This window comes from Haemaphysalis longicornis, unplaced genomic scaffold (genome assembly GCF_048455015.1).
Source record: "Haemaphysalis longicornis isolate Haplotype H1 unplaced genomic scaffold, Haemaphysalis longicornis Haplotype H1 scaffold_4, whole genome shotgun sequence".
Classification (NCBI taxonomy): domain Eukaryota; kingdom Metazoa; phylum Arthropoda; class Arachnida; order Ixodida; family Ixodidae; genus Haemaphysalis; species Haemaphysalis longicornis.
The window spans coordinates 11,549,570-11,567,079 of record NW_027526361.1 but is presented as its reverse complement, the minus strand read 5'-3'; the positions used below and the strand labels follow the sequence as shown (position 1 = coordinate 11,567,079).

General features: G+C 51.5%; 1 protein-coding gene across 2 annotated transcripts in view; it reads right to left on the bottom strand.

Annotated features, from left to right (window-relative positions):
* The window catches only part of Polr2h (DNA-directed RNA polymerases I, II, and III subunit Rpb8), a 107,270-nt gene that overhangs the window by 23,271 nt on the left and 66,489 nt on the right, over positions 1–17,510 (bottom strand). For both annotated transcript variants that reach the window (XM_077705957.1, XM_077705956.1), the window contains exon 3: positions 4,980–5,154. In XM_077705957.1, the coding sequence (XP_077562083.1) occupies positions 4,980–5,154 (175 nt within the window). The remainder of the gene's footprint in view (positions 1–4,979; positions 5,155–17,510) is intronic.

Here is a 17,510-nt window from a genome sequence, read left to right as displayed (position 1 = left end):
CGAAAAAACTCCCTCCCGCCTCCCGCTCCAGCGGTGCTCGTCGGCCAAAAACAATGACGCAGGCACGCACAAAGTCGGGCGAACTCAAAAGCGGACAATAAATAAAGGACCCGCGAAATTAGCGAGCAAAGAGAGGAGGGCCCTAGGAAACTAAGAACGAGTCAATGAATGAAGCCAGGATAGGGGGGAGAGATAGGGAGGAAAGACAAGAAATAAAACAAAAGCAAAACGCGCCCCCCTCTCCCTCGGACCGGCCGGTCTGGTCGCGTACGTGCGGGCCCCGGGCTGCCCTGTGCCCGTCTGCAGCGCCCGCACTTGGCATGCACAGCGGGGCCCACGCCCCATATAGGGCCGGTTCCGGTCCAGGGACTGACGCTTTATCCGGACACCGGGCAGAACCCTTTGGCTACTGCCACGGGCGGCAGTAAAAAAGCGGCCGCGGACAATCGTGAGCAATGAAGTCGCAAGCTTTCCGTGGGAGCGCATAAAACGGACGAGAGAAAAAAGGGGGGAGAACAAAAAATCTGGAAGCGAGGCCAAGAAGTGATATATGCAGATTGGTCGTTTTAGATGAGCGCAAACCCGCGTACACGTTTTCTTCAGCCAGCGGGGTAAGCTCAAGCAGAGAGTCGGGTCATAAATCACATTTTTCCGAAGCCGGTTATTTTTTACCACGGGAAGGAAAGACCGCTGTTCCAGAGAGGCCCGAACCACACTGAGAGGACGCGCACTAACTGCAGTGCAGGGGAAAGGGGGCATCTTTTTGGACCACTTAATCGCATCCCGGTAATGCCTATTCCCAGTAACGATGGCACATTTCTTTTTCCCTCCGCGCTTCCGGAGCAGCGGAAGAAAGAGCCAAGGCTGCGCGCAACCACGTTCCGGCCCGAGGAGCTAGAAGACGACGGCATCTATTTCGGAGTCGCTCTCCGGGCCAGCACACCGCGTTTTAGAGCTGCGCAAGAACGCCGCCCGGCATTTCCCGGACCGCAGCAGCACACCGCGTGACACGGGCAAGGCTCGCGCGAAGCGGAAAGCAAGAGCGGGGAGGGAGCAGGGCGCCACCAGAAGACCTCGCTGGCAAACGCGCTGCACGCTTGACGAACACGTTACGGATGCGACAGCAGGACGCCTTTTACAACGATGAGCAGCGACTGGGAACGCTCCCTACAGCACGCGACACGTGCTCTACGGCCGCCCTTGTCGAAAGCTGCAAGCGTTAACGAACACCAACATCGACGAGTAGCCCGGGACTTCCTTCGTTCTAATTGCGCGACGACTAAAACTAGCGCATCCGGTAAATCATTCATCCTGCTTTGCTCCAATGCGACACCTCGGTAGACAGTTTCAAATTTAGCGCGCGCTGCACACTTACACGAGTGACCAAACAAAACGAGCCACATGACCAACGTATGGTTCGGTTATGCGTCCCTGCCCCTCGTCTAAGCATGTTGAATGAGCTAATTTGAAACTATCCCTCTTTGCTAGCTGCCTATGGTTGTAGGCACTACCTGTGAGCGGCGGTCGCTTTTCAAAAATGAAAAAAGCGCGACGAACTGCAGCAAATATTTCGTGCCAGCGGCGTGCTACGTCAAGGCGCTTTATCAGTCACGCATACACATTTTTCCCGAGGTCTGGACAGTGGCGGGGAAATAATCACGGCCGTATCAGAGTAATGGGCGTTAACGAGGGCAGGCCAACCAGGCCGCCACCATCGGGCCGGTCGCCTAGGGGACCACCCCGCCGCTACATCTGGGGAATCGATGGGCGAGGAGCCCACGCCACGCTCAGCCAGCCAAAACCACTCGAGGGCCAAGCGCGGACAGCAGGAAATACTTAACAACGCCATCAACCGGCCTCGCGCAAAAAGGGATCGGACACCGAAAAGATTATCGAGCAGGCCTACGGCAATCTCGAAGCGAAGAACAGCAAAGGCGTGTCTACATTAGGCGCAGTTAACGCCGCATAACTGCGGGTGGCAACTGCAAGCGGCCGCAAGAGAGCCTCTTCTTTCGGGCCATGTACGCCCACCCGAGGGCTCGAGCCGCTGAAACGAACCGTTACCCGCAGATTGTGGAACATGCCCTGCTACCGAGAAAAACATGTCCGCGCGTACGTCATTTTACAGTTCTCATTCTCCCTAAGCAGATTCTAGACAGCTCCTGCCATAAGGCCCGTACCTTGGGCTTTTGCTTTTTAAGCACTAGCCACAAGAACCTTGCGTGACGAACGCGAAAGCGAGGACGCAGTTCTAGGGATTCAAGAGCGGTTGTCAACGGTGTTTGTCTGTAAGCCGATCCTCCCATACTTATTTTCGTTCTGGCGCATGCCGAAGCCCAGGAATGTAAAGCCTCGGGATGAAAAATCTTCGTTCGCTCCCCGACGAAGCAATGTATTTCTTTTAAGTCAACAGTTCCGCGCGAGCGATCAACTGCGAGTGTTGCGAGTTTGTGGTCCTTCACAGCTCCTGGGCGGACATACCAGTTTCTGCCCCTTTGCTCTTCTTTCTTGAAGTTTGCAAGCAAGTTCGACTGAAGTTCGCTTAGTTGATACTATTCACCCATTTTTTTTAAGCCGCTACCCTTTCCTCAAGAACGTACGCCTTTCCTGTTTAACACGAAACGAAAGGTCAAAGCATTTAGATAAATGAAAAGTAAATCATTTCGTGTTAAGCCGGAAAGGAGTACGTTCTTGAAGAAAGGGTAGCGGCTTAAAAAAAATGGGTGAATAGTATCAACCAAGAAAAGCATCCGCAACGAAGCAGTGGCTGAACGAATGACAACGAGGCGACTTAGGCACGGCAGATTTCGGTAAGCGTGCACAAGCACTCATCTAGACAGGGTTCCAAATGTATAGCGCACAAAGTAAGCAGTAAGCAACAAAAACAACAAAAAAACATGGCTTAGTACACACCGAAGGACGTCAACACTGAAAAAAAATGAAATCTGAAACACGGAAGCAACCGTGGTATAAGACGACACGCCGACTGCGCGTATTCTGACAGCAGTCAAAATGAGATGTGATAAATGAGATGTGAACCTCCAAGATATTGGCTATAGGCGGTACACGCGTGAAAAGGCACGCATCTACTTCTTGCATACCTACAAAAATTTATGATCGCATTTTATTATTCCTGTTATAAACTTGCCACACCCCTGACATGTGTTTACTAAAAGCGAAATCTCGTAGTACACACTGTACTTGCTCTCGTATCTTATTCGTTGCCGCAAGTACGTAAGAGAAAGGGAACATCATCCATGCGCCGCAAGCGGTCATTCATGGCTGTAAATGTCTTGCCCCCGGCTCCTAACCGCGGTAATCAAAAACCCCTCGCGTTTACAACCCCCGAGAATAGCTGCCTGTACCAAGTTACTGCACTTCGGGTATCCCGGTGGTCCGTAACCTTCACACAGATAATGCTTGCGGAAAAGAACTCTTTCAGGAGACAACAAAATCATGCTTACGTTCGTTGGGGGCGTAGCTGGGTGGAGACGTGCAAAGCCGAGATCGACTGATATACCACCAGCTGTGTTCACACGAGCCATACGCAAATGGGAACCCAGGGTGGTACACTGTCAAGCAGGGCACATTGAAGTTCCCGTTGATGCCCCATTGTAGCACGCTGGTTGGCCACTCTTCCGGTTCTGTTTTTGTCGTAACCACCGAAGAACCACTTCTTTTCTAACAACCCTTTGGTGCTCCACAAAAACGCTCAAACCCGCCTCAGCCCACTCTCCACAATTCGTAGATGCTCCGCATTGCGGGAATTCGCAAGCAGGTACGAGCATGCAGCTGTTCCGCAATGCCTAGACCAGCCCCTCTGGATGAACACGTAGTATTCAGTGTGAGATTGAACTACCCCTTTGACGTTTATTGTTGCCTGGAAAAGAAGGCTTTACGGGCATTAAGGCGTGCTCGACGTGATAGTGCCGCATTTGACATAGGCAAGTAATTAAACAATGCTGTTTTCCACTCAGAGGTGACGATTCAAAGTTCCTAAAGTCAGTATTTCTCTCAGCGCTATAAGATTCGAACATTAATTTAGTAATAATAATAATAATAATAATAATAATAATAATAATAATAATAATAATAATAATAATAATAAACTTGATAATAGCATGTATACACAGCAGGAAAAACAACGTTGTTTTGTAGTTGCCCCCCCCCCCCACCCAATTTTCCGCATTTAACTTTTTGACCCCACGCATTAAAACTCTTCGATTATCGTTACTGTAGCACAGCATGCAATCTTTCAGCGCATATAAACCACTTCCAGCCATGCAAAGGGCCCCAAAGGAATGAAAAAAAGAACAAAAATCACCTCCTGACACAAGCGGTATGGGCTAACTGGCCAACAATCTCTACGGTACAACAGCGTCCAAACTGCAAGCAAGCTCTACAGCGCTCGCAGAAGCTGCAGTCTTCCAACTACAATTTCCACATAGAATCCAAAGCTCCACGCGTCAGTTTTAAAAAGGTTGTCGCACGATATTCAGCCACAAATGAAACTAGAACTCGAGAATACGAACTGGGGCAAAGAAATTCGCGGGCCTTACTTAGACTTGCGAAATTTGCTTGCCCAGGTTAGTATTTTCGTCTCTCATTTTTATTTGTCGCTGAGTGCGGCACGTGGTACGGCGAGTCGCTCCCGTTTACACTAGACGTACAGTGAACCCTCGTCATAACGAAATCGCGTTATTCAAAATTTCGTTTTATTCGAAGTGTTTGGTGGCCCTAACTGCAGTTAACTGAGAGCAAATCGTCTCCGCTTTTATCAAAAAATTTCGCTTATAACGAAGCCAGTTTCCTGTCCAGAAGACTTCGGTATAGCGAGGGTGTATTGAAAATGTATCTCAAGGTGACCTTAAATGATGCAGAGCTCGAGCCTGAACTATTGACGCAAAGGCGCAGAGAGGTATCGACAAAGACCGGTTGTCACCCTGTCCTGACCACGAGCACCTGCTAGGGACACTTACAGCCGCGTTGTCTCGCCCGTTATGTCGTCTCCCTCGATGCGGTAGATCTTTCCGTACATGACGTACTCGAAGCTGTCCGCGCGGGACGGGCCCGTGTCGGCGGGATTGTACTCGCCGTCGTCAGGGTAGCCGTCCTCGCGGAGCGTGGTCGCGATCACCAGCCGGAACTTGTCACCTGTCACGAGAAAAAAAGACAAAAAGAAAGGAAGCGAAGCGCGATCAGCGCGGTGCACACTTTACGAAATCACAAGAAACGTTGGCCACGCACACAGATCGAAAGTCCTACGACGCCTGATGCTGGCATTCGAAAAGGGACGAATAGCTGGGCGAGTGTAATTGCGTTCACACTGACGCAAAAGTGCAAGACGAACGCCTGCCCTCCGCCTATTCCTAGTGATTGCGTTTTCTTTTCTTTCGTTTTCTTGCTTCTGCTTGAACATGAATGCTGCAAATCACCACCTTCGTACGAAATACACAAACAGCCCGTCTGATTGGTTCATCACGCATTAGAGCCAGTCAATAACGTTTTTGCAAAGGAAGCGAATTGCAACTCTCGGTGATTTTTCAGGTTATGGGGCATTGTGTGTAACACGCTAAATTTTAACCCACGAGTGTCGGATTTCGACCATACAGTTTGCGGCCCCAAAAAGGGCGTTTCGGCTGCGCGCCCAGTCCAGCATGCGACACACTCCTGCGTTTGGGACGGAAACCTAGCCAAGGAGGCTGGCGCTAACACCTTGCGACGCACACACGACTGCTGTTTTGCAACTGTTTCCCCAAATTTCGTGGATGACCGCGAGAGAAAAAAGTATAAGCACGAGCGCCAGGGGTGCGGCTAAAAAGACCGCCATTCCTGAGACCACAAGCGATTCGGAGATTACTAGGCGTGAGATTCTGACTGGGCTCGGGGCGTTCGTTGCACGTGCTAAATCGGCACCGTTGTTTGGTCCGGAGACGCTGCTCCTCAACAACTTTAAGGCAGTCAGGAACCACAGATGATAAGGGAACAAATGCTCCGACGGCGCCCACTGCCACCACATGCACGTGCCGTTAAGGCTTAGCGAACTGCTCTCCCTCTCCGCCCAGCAACGCCCAGCGCAAAGACAATGGGCGTCGCCTGGGCAACCGTTTATCAGCTCTTCCCCCGAACGGCGGTCCAAGGCGGCCGGCCAGCGGTCGCCAATCGAGCCGAAAAACAAGCGCCGGGCCGAGATTGCCCTCGACGCTGCCAAAGTCCCCACGCCACAAAGAACCGGACAACGCATGGCGCAGGAACGCTGCAGTACGCCCTCCCTCGCATGCCGGCCGCGCGTTCCTTATCGGCAAGCGCGGTGGGCGAGCCGTGGACACGGCTTCACGCATACGGCGGAAGGAACGAACCGCGAGCTCAAGGCTCCCGGGAGACAACGAAGCGAGAGCGAGTTTTTTCGGTTCTCTGTGGAAGGAAAAAAAAATGTAGAAGACACTCCTATATTGGTACTGGATACATGATAAAGTTAACCCGATACACTGAAAGTTCGTATGGCGATTCTCAAACATGTGCCGCTCTGCCGGAACCGCGAAAGGAGTCCGAAGCATATCGACGGCCGCCATGACAGGTAGCCTAATGTTCAGCGACGATTTCCACCCCTTCGGCACGACCCCGCTCACGTGTAGCCCCCGCGTTTGAACGTCGCATAAGGGAGGATGGCGAACTCCTGCTGCGCACGCATTATCGGAAGAGTGAGGAGTTAGAATACCGAAGCGCTTCAGGCGTAAGGTGACAGAGCCCGCTGCAGCGAAAATAGCCCGGTACGACGGCAGACCCATCGCACAAACATCTCGGCGAGTGGACAAGACGGCCGGCCGCGCTGTGACGGAAGCGTTTCAAGGAGAGCGACGAGAAGGAAAAAAGAAGACCCACCCCTGCATGCGTCTCGGCGTAATTGAATTCCAGACGCTGACGCAACTATGCCTATAGGACTGAGCATTGTAGCCCGTTTAAAATGCTAAGCAACGACTGGCGATTTTTCATGCGCATTTGAAGAGGCAGATGAGAAAATTCTGACTGCCGAAATGAACATGGGCTCTTCAAACGTACCAACGTTGGCTAACTTGCTCCTACCCAAGCACACACACACAAAAAAGTAGACGACGAAGCCGAACGTATTAGAAGCGTGCAGCAGCAACCAGAGTGCGCTCAAGCGCAAAGAAATCAAACCCATCGGCGATGTGCGGAGGCCAGCGGATCCACGGCGGTCGAGGAGAGAACACTTGGGCGTATTCCAAGCGGGAGCACCACTCGTCGTCCCCGAGGCAGAAACACACTGGGCGGCCAGGGGCCCCGGGCGCTGGTGCTTAAAGCATTTTTCAGCGCGCTTATCGGGATCGTCGATAAACCACGGCAAAGACAATAGGCGCTAAAGCGCGCGAACAGAGCCGATAGGCTGCTGCCGCCTCCCTCCCCCTCGCTCCTGCAGCGGGAGCACTCAATGACGGCTTGCTCGGACACGCCGGCCTCAAACAAGCCTGTCACGCGCTCCAGCCGTACCAATTAATAGCGAATATCGGCGGCCCTACATATGCCCGCCAATCCTTCGACCCGCAGAGACCTGACCCGCTCCTTCGTGCACTCCGAAAGCTGTTCCTTTTTTGCCCCCCGAAGTCTTGAGGGTGCCGTACCACACAGCTCTCTCCTCGACAACCCCGCACCAGGAGCGCTAATCAACGCTACCTGTCGAGAAAGAAAGAGAGAGCAGGAAAAGCCAAAAAATAAAAAAAGCAATGTGCACCAGCTCCCGCCAGCAATGTGCCAATAAGCTTCCCGCATTTAACCCAACGACGTCATAGGTATTAATCTGTGTGAATGGCCGGAGACAAAAAAAATAATAAAGCACAGACAACCACCGAATAAAGAGGGATCTCGGCTTATGGTTGAAGCCCACAACAGCGTATTTTTCTTCTTACCAGAACAGCGGCAATGAACAAAGAGATAGGCTACCAAACGCGAACCCAAGAGGAATTCGAAAAGCGGCTTGTCCCGCCATCTCAGATGAGCTGTCGAAAGCGCCTAACGTTGCGCCGCCCCGCATTATCCGAAGGGGATGAACTCATGGTTGCACCGACACGCAGGCGGAATGTCGTATACCTCGATTAATGTAGGTTTAATAAGCTGAGCAGCAACATTCGCGCCCTAATGGGCCGTACTGCTTTGCATGCGGCAATCTCTGTGAACGCCGATTTTCGCTGCTCCCACAATGCACCGTTTTCTATTGCACCGCTGCACCGTTTTCCGTTGAACAATGAACGCAAGTACAAAAGGACTACAATTCCAATGAGGGAAAGGTGCACTTCATCTTAATAGCGCCTTTCGAAAAGATTGTTTTAGTTCGTTAACACGAAATAGCACTAGTAAAGGGCATATTAGTTAAAGCAATAAAAACACAGCGCTATTTTTTCGCAGTACTCCACTTCATTACCGGCATGAACTCAGGCTGAACACACAACGCGCCCTTAAACCTGGCTCAAGTTCTGGAAACGTGGGTGCGGTTTCAAGCTACAGTTAGCAATGCGGTACTAATTTCCTATACACTCTGCCAGCGCTGCCATGTTCATTATATACCGTTACATTTTAACACAAACGTCGACGTCGTTCCAATTATACACTAAATCTCAGCCGGAGTACCACGCTCCAATAGACTGAGCCGACATAGACTGGACAATCGATACCGTTTCCTGGGAATCTGAACTTCCTTTTAAGAGAAATAAGAGTAATGAGATTACACTTAATATACAGCAGCATCTGCTTCCCGAAGAGTGGCATCAGAATCGTCTCCAGCCTTCTGGTATCGCGACGACAGACGTCAGTCGCCCCTGAAAGTGTGTACGTGCGTGCGTACAATGTAGCGTTCACTTTCGGTAAAGATGGCCCGATGAGAATTCGGTTCATTCGTATTAGTCATTTTAGCAATCGGTACGAGGTACTAAAAAAAAAGAAAAAGAAAGAAAGAAAAAAAAAGGACTACGAAGTCACCAGTTCGAAGTGCATGCCTGCATACCTAGAGCGCTACGACTACATACGGTAATCAGCCTTACGACATATGCCCGATACCCTTTCATACAATCGGTTCCTACTATGTTTCGACCCTCCTTCAACTAAAAAAAAAAAGGGCAGTGCCAGAAGCTTCACAAAGAACAAGTTTAAGAAAAACGCCCTCCCCTGTCTTCACAGCAGTTCCGGTCCACAGTGTTTCATTGCTTTTCCCTCGCTCTCCTTCGAGGCCCACAGGGACGGCGGCATTGGTTGGTCGCTAAATGCACCCGCTGAAGAGAAAGAAGCTCGCATCGTGATAGGCTATCAGCCGACACTGGGTCAATGCAGGCCCCGCGGTGTGGGCGCAAAACAGCGCATCTAATCTCGCCGCTGCCTTAGTGGCTTTCCGTAAACCTCCCCTGCGGCCGGAACAATACGTCGACGCAAAGAAGGAAGGTCAGAGATGCCGAGAAGATGCCACACAGAGCTCCTCTTTGCGGCGAGTGGGCCACCGAACATAGAAAAAAAAAAATCACCCTTTGTGTCACATATACCCGCTTCACAACAGCGCTTTGTAATTATTTTCGGTCATAAAAGTTGGCCGTCGCAGCTTTGAAAGGCTGCCCTACTCCTTCACTTTTTCAAGGCCACAGACTGGACGGTTGTAGGGACATTATGGGCGTGTGTCATACTTCGGCTATTTGGCCGGTTTACGTGCTTTGTTTTATGCCGTCGTTCGTCTGTAGTTATAACTTAGCACTTGCTTTTTTTCACCTTTCTTTTTCGCTTTCCTTTCGGTTGTTTAATGTTCAAAACGTTCCCAAGCAGTGCGGTGCCTGGCTTGTTAAAGATAAGCAGACGAAAGCCGCGTGTCCATTCCAAACGTTGCAAGGCTATCTTTCCCGCACCGCTTCCCCGTGGCGGTGCGCGGTTACACCGGGCTGCTGTACACTTCACGCCCACATCCTTCGGGGGCGCACACAGCGACGCCCACACGAAGCAGTGCGGGAAGAGTTTACGGAAGACAGGTCGGACAGCTCCGCTGCTTTTTCACCTGCGCACTAGAGCTGCCAGTGCGTGTGCCCCTTGTTTCGACCAGAAACTCGCACGCAAGGCCCCGATTAAGCTGCTGTGCTACGTAACACTGACGCGTGTCGTTCGACTCCACTGCCTCTCGCCGTGAGAATGTCGTCCACTAACGTGGCGGGTAACCCATCAACCTTTATTATGATTCTGATTTCGCTTAAAGGGACTCTTGCAACACTTCCGATAAACCCTGGGAATGAGGCACGCCGTAATTGAGGGCGCCGGATTAATTCTGAACACATGGGTACCTTTAACGTGCGCCGAAATTTCGACACGCGGGCGTTGTAAGTACTCTCTCTCTCTCTCTCTCTCTCTCTCTCTCTCTCTCTCTCTCTCTCTCTCTCTCTCTCTCTCTCTCTCTCTCTCTCTCTCTCTCTCTCTCTCTCTCTCTCTCTCTCTCTCTCTCTCTCTGTAGTGTACTTGCGACCGCGGCAGGGTCGAACCCGGCCGCGTCCTTGTGCTCTGACCTCGTGGTGACACCGTGGCAGTGTAAGCGGGGATCGGACATCGACGCTGCCTGGAAGCCTTCCAGGCGCATGGGCCAGTTGGACATGATTCACATGAGAGATAAGCGGGACGACCTTTGGCGTCAATCATGCCCCGAGCCAGAACAATGCCGAGCTCAGATAAACTGCACTGCGCTGGACTGGCGATCCTGAGCGCTGGCTGTCCAAACTTCTCGGCTACGGTACCAGAAAAATTATACGCCCCTTTCCTAAACGAAAAGGCAAAGCACGCGAGTCTTGATGGTAAGCACGCAATGCACAGCAACTGAGGCCTTCGCCGCTTGTCGACCTCCATTTCCGCCTTACAAATTTTGGGGTCCACACCACGCTCACGAGCACGCACATGATAACGCTCGCGAGCGCGTGCCCGCACAACCGCCTGCTCTTCGGCAGAAGAAATCACCCGTGGCCTACCGTAGATTTGGGAATGCGAATTCAAGTAATCATAATAATCAGACTTTACTGTGGTGGTGTTTCTTACAGCTCTTCGGCCGAACGAATACCCATAGACGTGCGAACGAAAATTTAGGTCGTCGATATCATCATCATAACAACTCACTAAGGTGGGCTTAACTGCATGGCGTTTTGCATACACACATCGCACGTTCAAGTCAGTTATTTCAAGCTTCGCTAGGAAAAAGAACAGCATAAGGGAGGGAAAGTGGGAGTCAATCATAAAGACTGTGCATGAAATAAGCCCTGCCGACTTAGCGGGAGTTTTATTCGCTTTTTCTCCCTCTGCAAAGTCAGGGCCACCCATTGCGCGGCCTCCGGTAACACATACGTGGCCTCCGTATGGGCGAATTTCATGAGGGGCAAATGCGGGGCAGCAGCGGAAATCACGCAAGATGCCTTCGCCGTTTAGGTGGGCGGCGCGATGAATACAGAGCTCCAGGTGGGCAAGCAGACATACAAACGGCAAGGCGCGATTTCACGGGGCGATCAGCGGCCGTGGAAGGCGTTGGGCTGCCGATGCCAGCCACGACGGCCGTTTGTCAGACGGGGGCGGAGAGCGCAAACTCCCCCGTGTCGAGTTTTCGGAGCACGGTAAAGATGACCCCCAGGCGGTCAAAATTAATTCGGAGCTCTCCACGACAGCCCAGGTGTAGCTTGAGCGCGCAAACGCACTTTTTAAAGCGAAGCTTTCTATGTCTCATTGATGGCGTCCGTGCGCACCACAAAACACACTGCAGGAAAGCCAACTTGCCCCGACGATGGTGATGATCGTGGGTGAAGTGAAACAAAAATTAAAACGCTTCTGGTGGTAGGAATCGACCCTCGATCTGTCACGCTATGAAACCGACGTCTATCCGGTTGCGCTATTCCGGCAAGGTCGAAACAGTTTGGATTTGGAGAGGGGTGGATGCACGTGCAAAATTACACCGAAAAATCATGCACCGCTCCGGCAAACGACGACGATGGTTTACCGCGAAGCTTTCTTCGTGCGAATTCAAATGGAGAAGGGCCAAAGCCAAAGCCGCTGCGATCAAAAGTTCAAACTGTGTGCGAGCCAAAGTCAAAGTTCAACGAGAAAGTCCATGGCTACGACTGCGCAAAAAACAAACAAGGACTAGGAAGAAAACACAAGGAAGAGCGCCATCTAAAGGCCAAACCGTCTGCAAGTCAAAAGTCCACACTCCTACGACAACCAACGAATCTGCCACAAGAAGGCAACGCGTTCAGCCGTCGTCATCGTTAGACGGAGGGGTGCATGATTTTTTTTTCTTCTATCAGCCGCCGCGATTCGAACCCATGACTTCAGCAGCAGCAGCAGCAGCAGCCGCGGGAGGGGGAGCGAGCGGTGGGCACATGCACTGCTCGACAGCGCTGCAGCACGGCCGAAACGTGCGTCGGCGCTGGGACCACGCGTTCGGCCATTTGGTTAATCGAGTCGTGCACCGCACACGGCGTTACTAAGGCAGCCGGCCGGCGACGCTTTTCCAAACACACGCTCCAGCGTGCACCGGGGGCGCCCACCACGGCTCAGCACCGAGTTGTGCAAGTCCAATCAATACTGTAACCGGCAGCGGCAGCTGTGACACCACCGCTGTCACCTCGATTTCTCACCGGCAAAGCTCGCCCGTTTGTGGTCCCGATAGCTTCTCGCAGGAGATAGGCCGCGCCTCGCGGGCGCAGCCCACACACCGGACTTGACTTGATTTTGAGTACCACACACGCCACCATAGAACAGCTATGAAGTGACCGCGAGATAATCGGAAATCGGCCTGCCCCGAGAACCATTATTACGCACCATACGGCCGCAGCAGAAGGGCGTTTGAAAATGACCCCCCATTCCGCCGAACTTCTTCCCAAACAGTGTACATGAAAGGGCCGCCAGATGTAGCTGCGCCTACTTCGCACGGCCCCCTTCTGTCGTTTCCTGTTCGAATGCGACAGCGTTCATTAATACTAATATATATATATATATATATATATATATATATATATATATATATATATATATATATATATATATATATATATATATATATATATATATATATATATCAGGGTGTCGAACCGAAAAAAATACCGGTTCGGTTACGGTTCGGGTTCGGGGGAAATAATTTCGTTCCGGTTCAGTTCCGGTTCGACAAAATCACGTACCGAACCGGTTCACGAACCGGTTCGGGAGCTTGAACCGGTTCGCGAACCGGTTCGACGAGTTGAATTATCACTGAAATTAGAAAAAAACATTTACTAGTTTAAAACGACCGTCAAGTCAAAACACAAACAAAAATTCAAAATTCTGCTGTTCCCCAAGGGCAGTGGCGCAATTGCAAAGCAAACTTTAAACAATCACGAGATATTAGAAAAACAAATGAAGTGGCGACGATTTACCACCTTCTTTCTCGCTCACATTATGTTGTCCCAGCGACTATTCATAAAGCCACCGCCAAGACATATGACGGTGGGATATATTTTCTGTCCTTTCCTTTTTTGTTGAAATCGCAATCGTCGCTATGCAATCACCCATCACGCTAACCTTGAAGCTTGAAATTTAGTCCTGCGTACTGGCGCGTTCAAATACCAGCGCTTAATACCAATAGCGCACATTTTTTTTTATATTTGTAACAAAACAGAAAAATCCTACAACAGGCACATAAATACTACCAATGAATTAGAATATTTGGTCACCCTGAATAATTTGTTAGCTGTCACCTTATCGAATGTGTTAGCCACACTTTTGTTAAAAGTAAGCTTTAGTTAATGCTCAGTCACTGCATTATTGCTCTGACCACTGCAATTCCTTTTGCGATACCGAAAGTGTGCATTACAATCAGTATGTCATCGTACCGCCTGAACCCCTACCATCGTTCCGTGTGCTACATTGCGGAATCTTACAACAGATAATGCGGTTACAAAATGAAAGGGAAATTTGTCACGCGGAGCATGAGATGGGACTTTTTGGGTAGACGCTCTTTAATTCGTCCACAGCAGTACTCCCCTCCGGAACGAGTCGCAGTAGAAGCAATGTAGCGAGTTGGGCAAACGGCTTAGCAAACGGCTTAGCCACTGAGCAGCTCCTGCGGTCACACTTGTCAAGTATTAATAATTTGCAGGTGTCGGACCTTTTAAACAAATTATGAAATGCAAAAAGTTTGCACACATCGGGTGTGAGCTTTCGCTGTTGCGCAGTGGAGCACTCCTGCAGCCTGATTGCTCCAATGAAGTCGCAACTAGGGAAGGGCAAAGTCGTTTTATATCCCCTGCAAGCTGCCGAGAATGACATTTCGTTTGGTCAGCTTGCACTACGCTCGCGCCTCCAGCAGCAACAGACCATTGCTACAATGGTGCTAATTCATTTCCCCTGTTGTTACATAGAGCGTGATAGTGTTCAATTGTCGGGAGGGGAAAGTACCCGAGCAAGTAAGAAGTTGATGGTGCGTGAAAGAAAAAAAGGCCTGAATTGCATTTACTGTGCAATATCAACAACAGAGGGTCGAACCATTTCGGCATGAACCGGTAACCGTTATTTTTTTTTCGGTTCAGTTCCGGTTCGGGTTCAGCGCGCTCAAAAAATATCGGTTCGGGTTCGGGTTCAGTTCCGGCAAAAATATCGGTTCAGTTCCGGTTTACGGTTCGGTTCGGTTCCGGTTCGACACCCTGATATATATATATATCGCAATTTATTCGTTTGCCTCCGTTGTGTTCGAAGATTCTCCATGCTACCAAGTGAAATCACGTTAAACGACTGACAGAGTGCGCAACGCTGTATTCTTTTTACTCGCAAAATAAAAAAAAAGTGAAATAAAGGCAACCAATCGTTCCACACGCCCACAAGGCCATTGTGGTTTGAACGTGAGCACAGAACTGCCAGTGTACAAGGCAAGCCCGAGACCTTCGATGCCAGGCCAACGTGGAGTGAGCCAAGACCATGCGACCGCGTGCACAAATAAATCCGGGCTATCTGGCCCCGCTGTATGATTTGGCGCACACAGCACGCTGCTGCCAGGGACGCGCACAACAACAAAGCCAGCGGAGAGCTACAGTGGTCACTCCGAACCACGCGGTAAATAATTAAACAAAGCGCGGCCGTCTTTCGCCTTTCCAGCGATAAGGAACGAAGGGCGAGGAGAGCGCTATCCGCCACTAACGGCGCTTTCCGCGGGGGAGCGGTACATTTCGAAGAGGGACGGGCCCATGTTGCGCGGGGCCCATGGCGACGCGCGCGGACACTGGGACAAACGCGGACGTGCCGTTGCGACGGGACATTCGACATCGCGCGAGACACGCGGTCGCCCAGGCGACAACGTGATCCCAATGCGCTTACACACGCCGGTGGTCCCTCCACCCAGGCCGAGTGAGAAAGCGCGCCCTTTCCGGACTCCTCCTTACCCGATGGCCACACTCTCCTCTCGACCCCCGTTAACAATCTCAATGGTGGATCGGGTCAAGATCCACTAGACTGTCCGCTGTAGACCAAGAAACCACAATTCTCAGCTGGCACAGTCGATACACGTCTGTATGGAGTTGGCTGATTGGTATGATAACGTAAAAGCCTGTAACACACGTTCCCAACGCGCCACTACTCTTCCAGGGCCCTTCAGGACAATAAAAAGCGTTCTTTCAACGTTGGAGAGCTGAAGTGGGGACGAGGTGGTTCGCGCGAAAGGCTAGGGGGCAGGGGGCAACGAAGAGGGGAGTTAACAGAACAGCGGCAGTCCGCCACTGCAGCTCGCGTACTCGGGCCTTCCCAACAGCTATGCCAGCAACAGAACCACGCATTAGAATCTCTGGAAACTGAATATGTGCTAGTAGCCTTCCCCCTAGTGGCCACGAGATTGCATGGGAGGGAGCCATGCCGTCAGGGAAACAGCGTACAAGTGACGGCGAGCTTCGAGTGACTGCAAGACCCCCTTGGCCAAGCCCTGCTCGTAAATAACCTGTTCGTCCACCTCCTCACCTGCAGGGGCGGCAACAATGCGTGGAAACTGCTTTGCCGCTCATTTATGACTGTTTGATAATGCAAATATCCACCCTCTGGGTAATATTCTACACTTTTTCTTCGCACGAGCCCCGAACATATCCGACGCATTCGGGAAGAGGGGAAGTTACAGGCTCGTTACTTTCTACCTCCCCATATCCCGACAGCGGCTCGGCTTTGTCAGAAGTTTGAAACAAAGTAAGCGCCACTGCGGCACAGTGAAAGAAGCCCACAGCGAACGGTAACACCGCGGCTAATAAGGGAAGACATTTTCCCGCATTGGTTTCGCGAGCCCATGCACGGCCGAAAACCTCATACGGGAATGACTGGTTTTCGTTACAATTGCAATTTCCGTTACAGTTAACCCGCGTGTGATATGTGCACTGCACAAATAAATTCTCTCAAACTACACTGCGGATTGCACCGCCTGAAGCCAGGCTCTGGTTAGCGTGCACGCCGATCCGGAAGTGAGGGCTTCGCGGAAAGCTGCAGTCTGCGAGGCCACATTCCCAGTAACGACGCCCCCACCGTCCAACCCACGAGGAGAGAATACCGTGTAATGGTTACAGATCGGGCGGCAAGCAGCATTCCGGCCCACCTGGGAACACAGAAAAAAACCACGTGGAAGTTCGCGAGCTGCCAGCACTGAAAGTAATCTCAAGGCGCCAAGGCCGTTCGCTATCGGCCGGGCCGCGGGCAGTGCTGTAATCACGAGGCGCGCTTTCGGTGGCCCTTCGCACGTATTCCTCCCCGCCGCGGTGCTCTTTCCCACGTTCTGAAGCCGCGTCATTCGGCCATTGTTCTGCGAGGGACCCACTCGAGAGAAGACAAGCGGTCCGGATAACGGCCCTCGCCGACGGAGAGTCCGCTCAAGCTGCCGCGCCAGGCAGGGAGGGAAGGAGCGAGCGTGCTTGTTTAACAAGCCCAGGCTGATAAGTTGGCGTTTTACGCGCCCAAGCTGCACTCGCGCTATGAAGCGAGCCGTGGTGGAGTCCGTTGAAGAAGTAATTAACTGCAGCAAAAGGGAAATTTGGGCCAGTTGGTTTGGAATCATGATAAACAGCGCAGGGAACGAGACGAGGAGCAGGGCCAAACCAACTGGCCCAAATTTCCCTTTTGCTCCAGCTCCCTGAGCCACCGCGAAGGGCCAGCCAGGCTGACGCGCGCGCGCGCCAGGTGGAGACTTACATGCAGCTAGGTTCCCTGATCCCGGTAATCATTCCTGGCTCCCACTCTGGACAGCGGATGACCCACAAAATCTTACACACTTTGTGACCAGCCATTTTTAGTTCATCCATTTTGAAGGCCTGCGTCATGGTACGTGGGTCTGGGGAACAACGAAATATTTTCTTTTTCTTTTTTGTCTTTCGTTGCTGCTGTTGCTTCGCCGCTGCCAGCTGCGCGCAGAAAACCCCGCAGCTGCACGATGTTGTAAAAGATAAAAAAGTTGTTCTTTTTTTCTTCATCAGCTCCCGGCGCAGACGCAGGCAAGAGAAATT